The following is a 19,430-nucleotide window of genomic DNA, read 5'->3' on the forward strand; positions in this document are numbered from 1 at the left end:
GCTTAAAGCTAATTCACTGTCATTAAAGTTTGATAATACCCACTATATGCAGTTCAGAATCTGAAAGAGATTTCCTTCCAGCATGTGCATAACATATGCAGACATGCAGATCGAAGAGGTTGACAGTGCTAAATTTCTGGGATTACAAATCGATAATAAATTCCGTTGGGAAGGGCAGACTACACAGTTCGTTAAGGCCCTAAACAAGTCTGTATTTGCCATAAGAATTATGTCAGATGTAGGAGATATAAATATAAAAAAACTTGCATTCTTTCATTCTATTATGTCATATGAGATCATATTCTGGGGCAACGCATCAAACCAAGCAAAAGTTTTTAGGGTGCAAAAGCGTGTGATAAGAATCATTTGTGGTGTAAATTCAAGAAAATCCTGTAGAACCTGTTGAACAAACTTTGAATTCTAACCACTGCTTCTCAGTGAAATTTGTTGCAAGTAATACACATCTGTTCCCAACCAATAGCTCAATACGTAGTATCAGTACTAGGATCTAAAATCACTTAACTTGGTCCAAAAAGGGGTCCACTATTCAGGAACACAAATTATCAACAAATTACCAGCAACCATTAAAAACATGGTTTTAGATAAAGCACGGTTTAAACAGAGTTTGAAAGACTTTTTGATAGGCAACTCCTTCTACTCCATAGATGAATATCTAACAGAGATTCTTAAGCCAGCTTAAGTAAAAATATTTGTTAGATTTCAGTTTTGATAGCACTTTGTCACAACAGTCAGGATTAGGTATTTTGTGTATGATAAATGTATTAATAGTGCGTAACAGTGTTTCATTCTGACAACGTGCTACTTCTGTAAATGTTAGCTGTTCCAGTTTACCACATTGTATTCACCTATTTCGACAATTTATGGACAAATGATCAGGGTAGTAAGTATTATACTTAAATGTTTTATGTTTTTATGTTATACTCTCTGACATGTTCCACACCCACTAGAATCATCTCATTTTTTGGGTCTAAGGAACGAAAACTGAATCTAATCTAATCTGAGAATGATTGTTAAATAGCTCATAGCACAGCAGCTGCCGGTATAACCACGTGTAATGAGAAATAATATATTACATGAAGCACCTATCAGAAATCCATTGTTAGTTAAATACTTAAGTATTAAGCCGAATTGTAATGTACACACTGAGCTAAAACAAACCTTACTGCTAAACAAGGTCCCTGCGTGGCGCATGTATCGGAAGACGAGCTGACACTCAGCAAAATAATCTTAATGTGAGCGTAGTTAGTTGCTGGGCTTGTGCTTCGTAATCATTTCATAGTAATCTAATAATATATGCAAAGTTGATTGGTTTCGCAACAGTGCCTCTGTCAGAAAGTGTAACTCCCAAAATTATCATATTTTAATGTAGAATCATCCACTTAATCTCTTAAGTCATACAGGACTTGAAATTACGGTATTCGTATTATCTTTATGTTACACTTAACAACCCTGCTTAGTGATTTGTGCTGAGTGATGTCAAAGACCAAGGCATTTATTAGTTAGGGGACTGATGATCTCAGATGTTAAGTCCCATAGTGCTGAGAGCCATTTGAGCATTTATAAAGGTATACACTCCTCCTTGTCTGACTCATCAAGTATGGAAGTCATGTCGTACTGTAGAGGTTGGCGTCAATACAGGGCATCTCAGAACTTCTTGCGGGAAATTTTTTAAACCATACAATATTGTTGTTATTTGTGCACGACTTATGTTTCCCCATGCGTTAAAAGCGATTTGAACTTTAAACAACTGAGGAAAGTTTCAGTTGACAGTTAACTGTTGCACAGAGGGATCAGCGATTTCGTAATACCGTCACCCGAGTTCTTCATGGGCATAATGTAATCTAGGATGCCTCATATGCCCACAAAATTATTGGGCATTAAATTACCTGGAATAAGAAAAAAAGAGAAGTTGAAGATCTTTGTAATACGTGCGTAATATTAGTGTATTATTTGGGTCCATTAATTAACAGTCCACTGATACTTGAAGTACATTTGTGTAAGGTATCAGTAATTTCCACTACAATGGAAACTCTTTTTGTTCTTGTGTTCTAACCGCATGTTGACATTTTGTTGGCTGACGAGGTGTGTTTACTATTTCAATAAACAGTTAAAAATATCAACCCATTTTTCTGTGAGTTGTTACATTTCTAGGCCTACTGACACAGTCATGAAAATCATTGAATTTTGAGCAAGCACTATTAAAGGATTTCGTTCTCGGTAGTTCTATAGTGGTAGTTCTCCTTTAACCAGAGTGTAATCTGCTGAAGAAGTCTGGTGTACGAGCAGTTATCTCTGCTTAAATTTGCAGTGTCGCAAGATGTCAACACAGTCGTCAAAACATTAATGGCCTTGAAACATTTGTCAAGTTTGACGTTATTTTATGCGTTTGCCACTCACAGCTGTCAGAGTGTATTTGTTTGAGGTGTATTATATCGTTCGTTGGACATGTCATCAGTACTCGAAAATGCCTATTTGCGGCATAGGCTGAGACAAATGGATCAGCTGTATCCGGAACCTTCAACATTTGGGCACTGTGACTGCACATCATATTCTTACTTTGCTCTCTCTTTAGTCCTATTTGTGATGGGGGCCGTAATAACCGTGCTTGCTCTCGGTGACGCCGACGGGTACCTATTTTCTAACTTAGGTCACATGTGGCTCGTCGGGCCAATTTTTATTTGCTCTGGACTCATGATTGCAGTGAAAAGTATTTTATATCTCAGAAGAAAAAGTGTCATCCAGATGTTACTGCGGCAGCGAGCGCTGTTAAGGGTATGTTCTATTTCTGTGTGTTGAGGTTTTGCAGATTCGCACCAGTAATAAAATAAAGTTTTCAGCCTGTCGACGATTTATGTTCCTGAAGTCTGATGTGTTAATATGAACAAATTCTGCAGTCCTGGTTATTTATCTGAGAGAAAAATTTTAGAAATAGTGTTATTGACTTTGAAGAGTTGATTTTTTTGAATTGTGATTAATGAAAGCTTTGGCAATCTCACCGTTAGTTTCTTAGTTCGTACTTAGGAGGGAGGAGGTGAAGTACAAGGGAGCTAATATGTGCAAGTGTTCAAGATAGGTGACAACACAGTATTAAATGCTATTTTCAACTTTTCGTGAAAGAATTCATATTGATCATCACTACAATTCCATAGCAGTAGCTACATACTGAAAATTTTATATTACGGCACAGATCACTGTTTTCATAAAAAAATCTTTTTGTCATAACATAGTCATTAGCTTTGTTAGCTCTCAACTGAACTATCACCTTGCAACATAACGCAGACCTCAGGCTATGTTAGACATCCATCTCATCACCACAACTGTCATTTGAAAAAAGTCTAAAACAGAATGGCATCTTCAATACACAAATCATCTCCCCTAGACCAATGTAGGTCTAGCACACAATATCATCTACAGTACCATCCAGAATACTTAAATGACATGTTGTTAGAGAACACAGTTGCTATTAAATCTAGAGTGCAGAAACAAAAACATTACAGATGCCAGGTGCATAACATATGCAATCACTCTTAAAATAATATGCCAGTGGCTCACAACATGAGCTATTGGTGTCATGGCTACCATGCAGCTCCCCAAGTATAGTCAGAGATCACAGTATGTATGTGTGTGTATGTATGTACATAAGTTTATGTATGGGTATTGATGGAACCCTATTTCCCTGATACTTCTCCTTTTATTTGGGAACTCTTCATATCAGTGTTTGTTACCATTATGGGTCCTGGCATTGTGGGTCACAAACACAGCCTTTCTGGGGCCCCTCTGCAAGGATTGGACTTAATCCACAGGAAGAAAGGTAGTTGTGTTGGGTAGTGGTAGTAGTAGTAGTAGTAGTAGTAGTAGTAGTAGTAGTTAAATGTTGACTTGCAATAACTCAGTGTCTGACGGGGCATCTGAAATTATGTTGAATACTTCATTTTACCCTTAGTGATATAATGGTTGTTTAGTACCATCCTTGGGTCGACAGAAGCGTCCAATCCCAAGCGTCGGCTTTGACCCAGTATGGTACTTCAAAGGCTTGATTTTAGGCATTGGAGAGGGTTCATGTTGCTACCATTTATCTGCTTCCAGATGGCCCTCAGTCTCCTGTCAAAAGTGTCTATAAAAGATAGGTTTCCTCCTGTCAGTGGTTTTGGTAATTCAAGAGGTGAAGTCATTTTCCTGCCATATATAGAACTTTTCTCTGTGTGCTCTCATACACACAAGCAGATTTTGTAGTGATCAGCACATAGAACATGCCCTTAAGAATTAATACTGAAAAATGGTTCACTTTTAATTGTAACTCTATGTACATCCTCAGTGGGAAATCTGGAACTGTTTGATTCCTTACTACGCTGTCTGTCAGACAGCAGCAAACAGTTAATAATCTTTGAGGACTTCAGTATAGATTTTCTAAAGTATTCTGACCAGAAAAATGATCTAGAAACCTTATTTTCACCCTACAATTTGATCTCTTAAATTAACTTCCCAACATTGGTTGTTAAAGGCAATAGAACCCTAATGGACAGTGTTTTCATTGTTGAAACACAGGGCAAGAAAATAACTGTTTACACAGTAACAAATGCTTTCACTGATTGTGATGCACAGTTAGTTAGCATAAATAAGATAGGGCCTTACAGTATGGATACTCCTCAGTGGAAATCAGTTGGAATAATTAAAGACTCCAGGACAAATGTGTCTCAGCACACTTCACAAGGATGACCTGAGATGAAATTTATAATGAACTAAATGCTAACATAAACTTTAATCTGTTCCACGATAAATTCATATTATTATTTGAACAGCTGTCTGCATAAGCTAATCAGAAAAGGAATTGTACAACTATGTAAACAACCATGGATCACTAGGGGGATTGAAGTATCTTGTGAAAGAAAAGAGAAATGTATCTGTTGTTAAGAACAAGTAGAGGGAATAAACATAAAAACAGTAAGAAGGTGTACTGAACTGTGGGGGGAAAAAAAAACAAAATAGAAACATAATGGTTCAGGTCAAGATGAATGGTCCAGAAACAAGAAGCGCAATATAGAGAAGCCAGGAAGAGAAATGGAGCCATGGTGAAATAGTTAGTGTTGGACTGTCAAACGAGTGAACTCTGTTCAAAGCTTCCAAGTGCCATATATGTGTCTGTGTTGTGGTGTAACATGTGCTTGCAACAGTGAGGTATATGGGAGGGACCTATGACGACAGCTGATTCTGCATGACTACTCTATTAGCAGCCAAAAGAAAGTGACTTTTGAATAGGAACCACAGCATTTGATGACAAGGCAACAAGTCATCAAATCTTCCATAGGAAAACGCATTTGATGTTTCATATATGACATTAGCGACAGTATGTCTCTCATATGATAGGAATCTCTTATTGACGTAACTTATTTGTATGACTCATAAGCGAGTGAGATATGCCTCCTTGCCCAATGTAGGTGGCTATGAAGCCTTTCGTGACGTATTTCTTGAATAAAAATCTCTCGGTGTACATGCCACGTCAATTCAGGATAAAACTCCAAGCTTTCGACCACTACCTCCATGGTCGTCGTCAGGGCTAAAACTGACTGTCGTAAACTAGTGAGGCTCCCACTTTTTATATGCAAAGGACAGCTTCTGATTGGTTGGAGTACACCTTAGCAACGGCGATATGGCACGTAGTGAAGTGGTGCCCTCTGCTTCCATAGATGTAGTTTCTATCCAGCATTGCTTGCAGCGCCATCCCTTGAATCAGGAGGTCAAGTGCGGGAAGTTATCCTCTGCGATTTTTCTTTATCCAGTGCACTCTTCCAGGTGTTGCTAAGTGCATAGACGTTGTCTCTGTTAAAGTTATTATCGCTAAGTCTAATTTCAATCACTTCCCGGATCACACAACTCCCAGTAATTCGATGTGTGGGCTTTTACTCTGGTTTCTTCAAATAAAATCTTATGCTTGTTAAGCAGGCTATGCTCAGCCACCGCTGATTTTTCCAAATACCTGTATTTCAGGTGGCGCTGGTGCTCGGTGCAACGGTCGGCAACGGTTCTTACCGACTGGCCCATGTTATTCTTGCCGCATTCACAAGGAGTACTATAAATTCCCAGCACCCTTAAGCCAGGACTATCTTTCACTGGTCTCAACATTTCCTTAATTTTCCTAGGTGGTCGGAAAACTGGTTTAATTCCTTGCCTCTTTAGGACTCTGCCTATCTTGCTTATTGTAGCACTGCAAAATGGAAGCCGCGCTATGTGTTGGTCCTCTTCTTGTTTATGGATGGCATCATGTCTTACTTTCTTGGACAATACTGATTTAATTTCACCGGCAGAGTAACTATTCCTCTTGAAAACAGTCATCAAATGGTTAATCTCGGGACTGCGGTGGTCCTTGTCGGATCCGGGAAGCTGTCGAAATTAGACTTAGCGATAATAACTTTAACAGAGACAACGTCTATGCACTTAGCAACACCTGGAAGAGTGCACTGGATAAAGAAAAATTGCAGAGGATAACTTCCCGCACTTTACCTCCTGATTCAAGGGATGGCACTGCAAGCAATGCTGGATAGAAACTACATCTATGGAAGTAGAGGGCACCACTTCACTACGTGCCATATCACTGTTGCTATGACTTACTCCAACCAATCAGAAGCCGGCCTTTGCATATAAAAAGTGGGAGCCTCGCCAGTTTACAACAGGCAGTTTTAGCCCTGACAACGGCCATGGAGGTAGTGGTCGACCAGACCAGAATCCTTTATAGCAGCAAACATCAGCTTAGCATTTTGATGGGTCTCACATACACAAACATTGGGTGTGTCCCTTGCACTTACAGGCACAACCCATTTTGGCCAAAGATTGAAAAAAGATGATAAACCTACTTTGGTATTGGGATACTTTTCCTTGAATTCTGCATATAGTTCTGATATGTTGCATAGCAACAGTCTTTTTTGCATCTGTACATGTACATTTCCCATTTTCACCGTTGCATAGTCTTTTTTTCCAGGAATTATTCGGCTGTAGTCATTATTTTCATAAAACTCTGACACTAGCGCCTTTATTTCTGAACTCGATTGCTTACCCTGAGCCAGTTGTGGAAGCACTCCTTGGGTTGCTGTTATTTTCCTAGCTTGCTTTACCATATATGTAGAAACATTGAATTCCTTTGCAGTTTGGTCAATAGACGAGCTGGAAGGTGCAAGGGTAAGAATAGCTACTTTTTTCTGCCGTGTGGATATGGCACATTTTTCTTTCAAATTATGCACAATTTTGTCCAAAGCAGAGCATTTCTGGCATGATTTCTGTTCCTTTGGAGCAGATAGTTCTTCCTCTTCCACCATTAGCGTGTCAGCTATTTTGTGTTTTAATTCCATTTGAGCTTCTTGTAGTTTTCTTCTACCATAGCTGGGCCTGTCTCTTTTCCCAACTTCATGGGAGACAAACCAAGAGCAGTCCCTGAAGTATTTAATTGCTGATCCACTGTGGTGGTAGATGGCTGATACTCTTCGTCACTGTCATGTAAATTATCAGAATATTCTTAATTTTTTAGCAGTGTAACACACCTGGAACATAACTTTTGTCCTGGTTTCATATTAAGTCCCATGCACTGATTCACTTCCAACACTGATTTTATATCAATTTCTCTGAGGCTACATTTCACTGTCTTCTTATGAATCCGAAATGGATCAAAACAACTTCTTTGTAGGAAAGAATACTTATCCAGAAACACTTTCATATGATGATAACAAACACTAAAGTTTCCTGGAACTGTACTTCTTGTGCCCACATGGTGTATCCAGGATCTCCATAGCAACAAATCTTGGTCTGATTCATCCAGATCATACAGTACAAAGCGAATGCCACATTTTGTTCCAATGTTGTTTTATGACATTCAGATACTGCAACTTGTTTGAACAAAAGCACCACTAGTACACTCTTCTGCCTCCATACTGACTTTCCACAACAGTACTGACCAGTCTGAAGTAGAATCTTAAAAACATGAGTAACCTGTAATTGTTGCTTGTTTCCTTTATTGTTCCTGCCTAACAATGACTCATTCTGTCCCTGAAAACTACCATTGTTTAACTTTCTTTTGCCTAATGGTTCCCAACAATTGCTGCGGCTTTATCTGAAACAAGCTGTCTGCATCATCACTATTACTTGCTAAATCATGTTAAAGAAACGTAACCAAATATAATTGTCAACTTTTATTGTACACAAATGCCTTGCAATAACAAGTTGAAATTTTCCACATATTATATTATGGTCTACTTATGCGGTGTTTGAAATTTGGCTTGGATATCACTTGTCACTTTTGTGCTACCACACTTAGAAAATCCATGTTTTTCAGGTAATTTTCCAAATTTTTATATTTTCGTGTGTATGTTACTGTTTGTGTGACTGATATGGGCAAGATGAGTTGTGTGTGTGTTTAGGCCACATTAAGTTTACCACAAAAAAATTTATACCCTTTTTGAGTGAATTATATTTGGCATAGAGAGCACCTACAATATGTACCTTTTAACGTATTACATTTTTTAATCACATTTTGGATTTTTTTATTTTCCCTCAGAAATATGTTGTTGGATTAATAGAATGTCTTCTCTAAGTGGATGTTACTGGGTTGTAAAAATTTCATTGGACTTTGCGGTATAGTTCCAAAGTTATTAAGACCTGAAGTTGGGTCTGAAGATAGATTGCCATATGCGGGTTGCTATTTCTGGGTCATGCCACCTTCTTTCACAAGTCATAATTCTGGAACTAATTGGCAGGGGAACTTAAAATTTTGTACATGAGTGTTCCACACTTGGTAGCATTGGTGTGCTAAATTTCAGCCAAATCTGAGACTATCAGCTGGAACATTTTCTCAAATTGGTTGAATTGACATGGAATGACCCAAAAGTTATACTTGGTAAATTAGCCAATACTGTTTTGGAAACCATTGTAGCCAGAAATTATGTCCTCGCATGAACACCACCCATACCAGCCTGCTGATGCAACTGGAGAACACCCCCCCCCCCCCCTCATGCGTCACTGGTCTTGCTGAAGAGGAGAACAACCCCCCCCCTGGGACGTCTTCCTCCTGTATTTTAAGTGACTCTCACACAAATAACAGTTAATGGGAGAAAGGGGTAGAAGTACTGCACCATAGAAAGATCCAGGCATTCTGATATCCAGCTATGTGGCCCATCAAATTGTAACAAAAATTAAAATCCATCAAAGAGAAAGAAAAAAATTATATAAATGAAATACACATTTTGTAGTGTCATTTGACCTTGTTCCCTATATTAGAATAGTATGGATATCACACCAGTCCTGTGGGAAACTACGGAAGAAACAGTGATACAACCGAACTGGCTTTCACTTTTGTTGCCCCAACTCCCCTCCCCTCTTTTAGCACTAATACGATGTAATTGTAATAAATATTCCTGCTATATAGCTGAACTCACTGGTGTTCCTCTTCTTCACCTTGTGTGTTATACTGCAACAATCATGGTTATTGGAAGATCACCTCTTACAATCAAAAGCTACCAATTACCACTATTGTGGGACCAAATGTATCGTCGGCCTTGTACGTTCATAACTTCTGTTTATTCTGTAGTTCTATGACACAACACTCAGCAGATCGTCATCTGCAACTGCCCATGTGTAAGACATGGTATGTGTGTAAAATCATGGTTACTGTTTTTGTCCTACAAAATCCTATGCTATGCCCTTAAGCAGAATGTATCCCACCCACACACATCCAGAATTATATCTGGATAACCTACTGCTGGAAATGCTGTACAACTTTTGCTTTGTAAGACTGTAGTTTGAAAACAGACTGACATGGTTACTACGCATAAAGCAGCCCAAGACAACTTGTATATCAATATCAGATTCCATTAGCTTTCTTGGAAAGATATCTTGGAGAGCAGATCAACAGTTTCAAGTAAAAGTTTAAAAGTCGCTTATTTTAACTCAATCAGCCAATGGATGTGTCCCATATGGGTCAGTAGCAGCTTCCATTTTAGGCCTGCTGGGCTCCATGCAGCACAATGGAGTCCACCTTGCAACTGGAGCTTTCTGCACAAGCCATGTTGATAGTCTTCTTTCAAAAGCAGGCATTCCACCAATGAAGGTATGCCATCAAGAACACTGGACTAATTATGAGGTTAAGCCCAGAAGTAAGGTGTGCAAAGTACTGGGGCCACAGGAAAACTGTTTGTGTGGCAGTTGGCCACACTGTTTTTCCCTTGTTTCTCCACTCTCTGCAGAAACCACTGCAGATCCACTGGAGCTTTCAGTCTTGGCTTGGCAGCCAAATGTAAGGGAACTCTTGTTGCTCGTGCTTTGAGATCGGCGGATCAGTCCTGATGAGCTCTGAAATCTCTGCAATGTTGTTCCTGAGGTTTCTCGAAGCACCATTCACTGGACTTTCAACTGAAGTGTCAAAATTTCAGATGGGTCCAAATAAAGCTGACAGTAGATTACAAATGGCAACACCTTGAAACTTCTGGCAGTTTCTTCAATGCTAAGCAGATGAAAAGATTCAGTAGTCACAGTTGATGAAACCTGAGATTTCCACTTTGCACATGGGACCAAACAACAGTCATGTGAGTGGTGCCATTCTGATTCACTCATGCCGCAAAAATCCAAAAGAACACAGTCTGCCAGTAAAGTCATGGCAGCTGAACTTGCGGATCGAAAGATTATATTGTTGGTTGACTTTGTTTCCTGGGGCAACAATAAATGCCAACAGGTATCGTCAGGTGTTAAACCAAGGGCATAAGCCTTCTCTTCAGCAATGCTCGCCCCCACATCACCAATCAAACTGTGAACCTTCTGCAACAATTTCAATGGGGCACCATCAACGATCCACATTATAGTCTGGACTTGGCACACAATGACTACCACTTGTTTCCCAAGTTGAAAGAACTCTTGGCTGGAAGGCACTTCAGTGATGACGACAATTGAAAAATGAGGTCCAGTGCTTCTTCAATAGCATGGTGTCGGGATGCTACGATAAGGGCATACAAAAACTGTTATAGCATTTACAAAAGTGCAGCGATCGAAATGGCGATTTTGTGGAAAAATAGAAAAATGTTCAATCTTCAAAACTATATGAAATTTATTGTAAATAAATGTTTCTCTATATTTAAAAAAAAAATAGAGACCTTATTTTTGGGTTCACCCCATATGTGCTTGAGACTGGTTGTAGGCTAGTTATCTTAAATACTTTTCCAGAATCCTGACATCTGCCAGCTTATGAATCATTTGAAAACACTGAGAACAGTTCTGATTGGACTAGAAAAAATGCATTAATAGTTCTATTTCTGCATGACCACACGCCTGCCAACCTCACAGTCACAACTTCTCCTTTTCTGTGTTCTCCAGCCCACTGTACGAATATGCCTCAGAAATGTCGCCCAGGACCACACAGACGCTATTATTCACTGTAGGTTATATTTGCTCCTCTGTGGACATACAGTGTTGAGTCCAATACATACTGATGACTAAAAGTACAATGAGCAATTGGCTGTACCTTTTATTGAATAAAATTTGTATGAACAATGCTCAAGGTTAAATCTAACTTTGACTCAGAAGGGGGTAAATTATGCTGCCACAAAAATCTTTGGTCACTTACCTAATAGCATCAAAAGCCTGACAGATAGCCATATAGCATTTAAAAGGAAATTAAAAGAATTTATTAATGGCAACTCCTAATCATTAGATGAAGTTTTGGATATAGTAAGTGGGTAATTTCCCAACCCTCACAAAAAAAAAATTGAGTGTCATGTAATATTTTGTGTAATGTAACATCTTGTATAGACACCTTTTATTAACCTGACACGTTCCACATCATTATGAAGTTTCGTATTCATGATCTATGGAACAAGTACTAATCTAATCTAATCTCTTGCAACCCTTTATGTGCAGTATCTACATTGTAGATGTAGTAGCAATATGGATAACTCTCACACATTTAAAGCCTCAACCGACCAACAATATGCTGTTGTGTAATTATTCCCTCAGTAGTTGTAAGATGATTGATAATTACTCTCCAATTCATCCAATTAGTCTTACCCATTCATGAACTTTTATATGACCTCCACAATAGACATGCCACCATGTCTGGACATGGAGCCTCATAAGTGTCATGGAAAATAAGGAAGCCTCAACAGGGACCTGCTACCACCACTGTTTATGGAAGCTTAAGAGTGGATGCTTCTCAGACACCATATCTTACAAAAATATGAAGACTAGTGGATGACCAGCATGTGACCAATCTTCATACTATCTTCCTATACTTGAAATCAATCTGTATCACCCATTCTATGTTGAATGACTTTTTCATTTTTTAATATGACGCACACTAGTGCATGTACAAGGGGTGAGGGCACATTTTACATCACAATTTGTGTCCCAGGGGAGCCTGGGTGCCCTACCCTGCATGCTTCTTGATGCTCTACCTTTATGTGGAGAGGTCCCTCATATTCCTTTACCATAACTCTTAGTTCATTGTATTTTAGAAGTAATATCATGTGGCACAGTCATTGAACTGCCTCTACCCTATATTACGTGTAAGAATTTACTGCTTGTTCGCTGATTATAAGGATTTGTTAGTTGTAAGGCTATTGAGCCCATATTACCTTCCTTTATCATCCTCATTGATCTATCAAGCTGTGCAATCTTTGCAACATGTTGGGCAGTTTCCCCCAGAGAAAATAATAATGTCACCTAAATAGGCAGACAATCCCCGAGCTTAGAGTCCTCATGACTCACTATCTAGCAGACAATGGAATCACTCTGGGGCATTTTTTAATCCAAAGGCCATGTTGCAACATTGATCCTTGGTAGTAAAATACTTGCATCATCCAATGTTGTTCAGGCTGTCTGTAATATTTGGTAATGGAGATACATCAAATACTATACATTAATTCAGCTACCTATAGTCACACCAGAAATGATACACTTGTCCCCATATATTCATTTCTTAAGTGTGAGCACTGTTGGTGCTTCCCTCAGACTCATTCGTTCCTCTATAATTCTGTCTTAGAACTACTGGTTTACCAGTACCTCCACTATGGGTTTAAAGAAATATGGAATGTGATAAGGTTTTCTGTACATCAGTTGCAAGTTCCTGGTGGGAACCCAGTGCTGGGTAACAAATGTTGCTGGAAGTGTTACATAAAGACTGAATAATTTGGCATCCGCTTCAAGAAGCACAGCCATTTTTTCCATCTATCTTTTGGCAAAATGCCACTTTTCCTCATAGTGCAATTTTGTCAACATCTTTCCTTGGCTGTGGCCCATGTAAACTTTTGTCATTTTCCAAGTCTTCTTCAGCTAATTCTTCAAGCTTGCAGTCAGTGTTCTCCAAGTTAATTTAGCCTCAATTTATCTGAGATTATCCAGCCTGACAAGAATTATGCAATGCCCATCATGCCTGTGAACATACGATGGAGTACTGCATACCAAGAGGTACACCATGTTCACTTCATCACTGTCTGCCATTGGCTTCTTAGTGGACAATACATCCATTGTCAACATGGCCTGGACATCTAGTGATATTTTCTTTTTTGTTCATTTTGGAAATATATCACGGAAGTTGAGCTTAAGGGAGTATTATCACGTCTTATCAGTTCCATTAAGGGCTTTATCATCATCTCATGTTAATTTGGCATCATCAGTGGTGGTTGTGACTGTAATTGTAAGCTCCATGAAGAACGAAATCCCACTGAGCTCTACAGTACTCCACTTCAAGTCAACAGACACGCTTACACTACTTCACCTAGTCTGCTGAAAGTATAGTAAGATGGACATACAGGGTGTTACAAAAAGGTACGGCCAAACTTTCAGGAAACATTCCTCACACACAAATAAAGAAAAGCTGTTATGTGGACATGTGTCCGGAAATGCTTAATTTTTATGTTAGAGCTCATTTTGGTTTCGTCAGTATGTACTGTACTTCCTCGATTCACCGCCAGTTGGCCCAATTGAAGGAAGGTAATGTTGACTTCGGTGCTTGTGTTGACATGCGACTCATTGCTCTACAGTACTAGCATCAAGCACATCAGTACGTAGCATCAACAGGTTAGTGTTAATCACAAACGTGGTTTTGCAGTCAGTGCAATGTTTTCAAATGCGGAGTTGTCAGATGCCCATTTGATGTATGGATTAGCAGGGGCAATAGCCGTGGCGCGGTATGTTTGTATCGAGACAGATTTCCAGAATGAAGGTGTCCCAACAGGAAGACGTTCGAAGCAATTGATCGGCATCTTAGGGAGCACGGAACATTCCAGCCTATGACTCGCGACTGGGGAACACCTAGAACGACGAGGACACCTGCAATGGACGAGATAATTCGTTGTGGAGTTGACGATAACCCTAATGTCAGCGTCAGAGAAGTTGCTGCTGTACAAGGTAACGTTGACCACGTCACTGTATGGAGAGTGCTACGGGACAAACAGTTGTTTCCGTACCATGTACAGCGTGTGCAGGCACTATCAGCAGCTGATTGGCCTCCACAGGTACACTTCTGCGAATGGTTCATCCAACAATGTGTCAATCCTCATTTCAGTGCAAATGTTCTCTTTACGGATGAGGCTTCACTCCAGCGTGATCAAATTGTAAATTTTCCCAATCAACATGTGTGGGCTGACGAGAATCTGCACGCAACACATATTTTCTGTGAATGTTTGGGCAGGCATTGTTGGTGATGTCTTGATTGGGCCCCATGTTCTTCCACCTGCACTCAATGGAGCACATTATCATGATTTCATACGGGATACTCTACCTGTGCTGCTAGAACATGTGCCTTTACAAGTACGACACAACATGTGGTTCATGCACGATGGAGCTCCTGCACATTTCAGTTGAAGTGTTTGTACACTTCTCAACAACAGATTCGGTGACCGATGGATTGGTAGAGGTGGACCAATTCCATGGCCTCCACGCTCTCCTGACCTCAACCCTCTTGACTTTCATTTATGGGGGCATTTGAAAGCTCTTGTCTACGCAACCCTGGTACCAAATGTAGAGACTCTTTGTGCTCGTATTGTGGACGGCTGTGATACAATACGCCATTCTCCAGGGCTACATTAGCGCATCAGGGATTCCATGCGACGGAGGGTGGATGCATGTATCCTCGCTAACGGAGGACATTTTGAACATTTCCTGTAACAAAGTGTTTGAAGTCATGCTGGTACGTTCTGTTGCTGTGTGTTTCCATTACATGATTAATGTGATTTGAAAAGAAGTAATAAAATGAGCTCTAACATGGAAAGTAAGCGTTTACGGACACATGTCCACATAACATATTTTCTTTCTTTGTGTGTGAGGAATATTTCCTGAAAGTTTGGCCGCACCTTTTTGTAACACCCTATATATTGTCTGACATGAAGAACGTGCAGTGTTTTTCTTATGTAAGGGACTAGATGGAATTTGTCATCATCAGGAGATTTTTGCAATAACACAGCTCCCAGGCCTTCTTTCCTTTAATCTCTGTGTAGTGCAGTTATGTACTTTTGGTTGTAAATTTTTAAATTTCTACAGCCAGCTTTATCAGATGTAAAGCAGTATGAGGTAAACATTCTAAAGTATCCCAGGAGTCCTAGGAAACTCCATATTGCTGCAATAGTTTTTGATTCAGAAGAGTTTAGAACATATCACATTTGTCCACATTGTGTAACAAGTCCAAGAAAATCAACAGTTTTCATCAAGAAATGGCATTTTGCAAAATTAATTCCTAATCTGTGTTGTGCTGCAGTTTTCAGTGTTGTTGAAGTGCCTCATCCTAATTCTTTGCTTGTATATATAGAATGTCCCCGGAGGAATGGTCAGTATTCAGGGACATGACAGGAATGATCATTCGATGCAATAAAGAGTAGTAAACATGAGCCTTAAACTGCACACCTAAAGAGCTTTGAGGACGTCTTCATCTTTGATACTGTGAAAAAAAGTCTCTTCTTCTGCAAGCTCTTTGTTTTTTATTTATTTTTTATTGTACATGTCTAGTTCTGTAGGACCAAATTGATGAGCAAATCTCCAAGGTCATGGAACATGTCATTACATGAAATTACAACATAAAAGTAATAATGGATAAAATAAAATGTTTATGAAACCAAAAAAAGACAAGCCATAAGTTTATGTCTGTCTCGTGGGCCCCGACCACCACGGCACAGCGCGTCCCCAGGTTGCGGATAGGGGATATGGCCTTCAGATATGAAGGGTAGCTGCGAATACAAAAAATAAGCAGTCGCGGACAGCCGGTGGGGAGCAGGCGATGGCGTGATGAACCATCCCTGTTGCTTCTTCTCTTACTATCAAATCTATTCATCAAGAATCAGCAACATTAATGGGAATGGGTCCCTTTGAAGTAAAATATTCCGAAGGTAAACTAGGTTCCCATTCGGATCTCCGGGCGGAACCTACTTTGAAGAGATTCAGGCCGAAAGGTACTTTCAGTTTGGGAACATGGAATGTTAAAAGTTTGAACAGGCCAGGAACGTTCCAGACATTATTAGACGAATTAGACAGATACGATGTAGACATTATAGCTATTCAAGAAACTCGGTGGCAGGTGGAGGGTAGCATAAAGAGGGGTAACTATACATTTTTCTATGGAGGTGCGGAAGCTCACAGTTTCGAAACAGGTTTCGCAGTACAGAGAAAAGTGCTTCACGCAATCAGAGATATAAGGTTCATTAGTGACCGACTATCAGTTATAGTGTTGTCCGGTAGATGGAATAGACTAGTGGTAATTAATGTACACGCACCAACTGAGGACACTGAAGAGGTTGTTTAAGACGGCTTTTATGAAGAACTATATCAACTATGAGACGAGTTCTCCTCGTATGATACAAAATTAATCATAGGTGATTTTAATGCGGAGATAGGGAAGGAGGAAGCATTCCGGCCTACAATTGGGAAAGAAAGTTTGCATAACATTTCGAATGATAATGGCACAAGGGTGGTTAATTTTGCTGTTTCAAAAGACATGATTGTTGAGAGCACATATTTCAAAAGGAAGGACATTCATAAAGCAACTTGGGTCTCTCCGGATGGACACACCCGAAACCAAATTGATGATGTTCTTGTAGATTGAAGATGGCACACTAGTATAGAAAATGTTAGGACTTTCAGGGGAGCAGACTGCGATTCTGATCATTTTCTTGTAGTTGCCAAAGTTCACCAACGGCTATCTAGAGCAACATCAAGGTGCCACAATGCAGAACTTCTTAGGTTCGACACTGACAAGCTAAATGATGAAAACTTTAGAAGAAGGTACATGATAGAAATTTCAAATAGGTTTGATACTCTCAGGACACATGAAGATCAAGACAAGGATGTAAATAAACAGTGGATCACTGTGAGGAATAATATCAAAGAGGCAGCGAAGGTCACAATAGGTACAATTAAGAAGAACAGGAGGAAACTATGGTTTGATGAGGAATGCAAGAAATTGGTAGAGGAAAGGAGAAAAGCGTGATTAGATTGCGATAGAATGGGAGACAGAAAACGAGAGAAGTTCTTGAACTTCAGAAGGGAAGTTGGTCGTAGGCTACGGGCTAAGAAGAGGGATTATTTGAACAATAAAATTACAAAAATGGAAACAAACAGTAATACAAAAAAAAACATTAAGGAACTTTACCTAGACATAAATGGGTATAGGAAGGGCTTCAAGGCTAGGACAAATGCACTTTGAGGGGATGCTGGGGAAATACTGACAGACCCCAGTGCTATATTAAGTAAATGGAGGGTGTATTTTGAGCATCTATTAAATGTACATCAGGAAGCAGGAATGAGCAGGCGTACGAAATACATAAAGCAGAACCCCAGATACCTGAGCCAACGTTAAAGGAAGTAAGAGATGCAATCAACAAATTGAAAAACCATAAAGCACAAGGATCAGATTGCATAACTGCAGAATTAGTTAAAATGGGGGACAGAAATTGGTGGAAGTAGTTCACAAAGTGATAACTAAAGTATGGAACTCAGAGATGATACCTGAAGAGTGGCAGGAGTCGATTCTGATTCCAAATTTTGAGAAAGGTGACAAAATGGATTGTAGCAATTAGAGGGATATCGCTATTACCAGTATGTTCCAAAATTTTCTCGAATATTCTGCTAAGTAGATGAAATTATGGGGGATTACCAAGCCGGCTTTCGGAGGAACAGATCAACTATAGACCAAATATTCACCCTGCGTCAAATTTTGGAAAAGAAATGGGAATACAATAAACCAGTTCATAATCTTTTCATAGATTTTACAAAAGCATATGATTCTGTATAGCAGTCAAAATTGTACAGAATTCTTTTGGAACTTGGAATACCAAAGAAGTATGTTAGACTTATAGAAGCGAGTTTGAAAAACACAAAAGGTAGAGTACGTGTGGAGAAATTGGAGTCGGAAGAATTTGTAATAAAGAACGGACTTAAGCAGGGAGATGCCCTGTGTCCACTACTTTTTAATTTAGTCCTAGAATATATTGTACAGATGGCAACAGATAATTCAGAGGGTGTGGAGTTAAATGGAAATATTAAGATATTAGGGTATGCAGATGATCTAAACATCATTAGCAATAGGAAAGAATCTGTAACAGCAAATGCAAATGCGTTAATCAAGGATAGTGAAGATGTAGGTCTAAGGATAAGTGAAGACAAAACTAAATACGTGGTTACTACTAGAATGCCAACAGCAGTAGATCAGGAAATGTTAAGAGTTGGAGACATGCAGTTTGAAAAAGTGAACACATTTAAGTATCTAGGCGTGGACATCACTTCGAGAAATGAGATTGAATCTGAACTGAAGAAGAGATTACGGGCGGGAAATGCGTGCTACTTCTCACTGAATAGATTACTTTCATCACGGATATTGTCTAGGAATTTAAAGATTAGAATATACAGAACTGTTATTGTACCAGTTATGCTGTATGGGTGTGAGACTTGGTCTCTCGCTGTGCAAAATGAAAAGCCGTTTCGAGTATTTGAAAACAAAATTTTGAGGATAATTTTCAGACCAAAAAGGGATGACATTAGCGGAGAGTGGCAAAAACTGCATAACGAAGAGGTTCACGAACTCTATTCAAGCCCTGACATAATCAGTATTATTAAATCACATAGGCTGCGATGGGCGGGTCACGTAGCTCAAATGGATGAGGGCAGGGCAGCGCGCAGAGTACTGGTAGGGCACCTAGAAGGAAAACGTCCTGTGGGGAGACCGAGGCATAGATGGGAGGACAATGTGAAGGCTGATTTGAGGAGCCTAGGTATTGAAGGTGAATGGAAGGAAATAGCCCAAGACAGGGACAGATGGCGAAAATACGTTGCTGCGGTAATGGACTCTCGAGTCCGGTATGACCAATGAGTAAGTAAATAAGTAAGTAAGTAAGTAAGTATAAGTTTATGTAGATGCAATCAACAATATAATGCAGGAATCACCTTAATTTTTCAAGGAA

General features: G+C 39.5%; 1 protein-coding gene across 2 annotated transcripts in view; it reads left to right on the top strand.

Annotated features, from left to right (window-relative positions):
- Positions 1–2,331: 2,331 nt before the first annotated feature.
- Positions 2,332–19,430, top strand: part of LOC124776789 — a 55,909-nt gene continuing 38,810 nt past the window's right edge. For both annotated transcript variants that reach the window (XM_047251927.1, XM_047251928.1), the window contains exon 1: positions 2,332–2,793. In XM_047251927.1, coding sequence (XP_047107883.1) covers positions 2,467–2,793 — 327 coding nt within the window. In that variant the 5' untranslated portion in view covers positions 2,332–2,466. The remainder of the gene's footprint in view (positions 2,794–19,430) is intronic.

Source organism: Schistocerca piceifrons, chromosome 2 (genome assembly GCF_021461385.2).
Source record: "Schistocerca piceifrons isolate TAMUIC-IGC-003096 chromosome 2, iqSchPice1.1, whole genome shotgun sequence".
Classification (NCBI taxonomy): Eukaryota; Metazoa; Arthropoda; class Insecta; order Orthoptera; family Acrididae; genus Schistocerca; species Schistocerca piceifrons.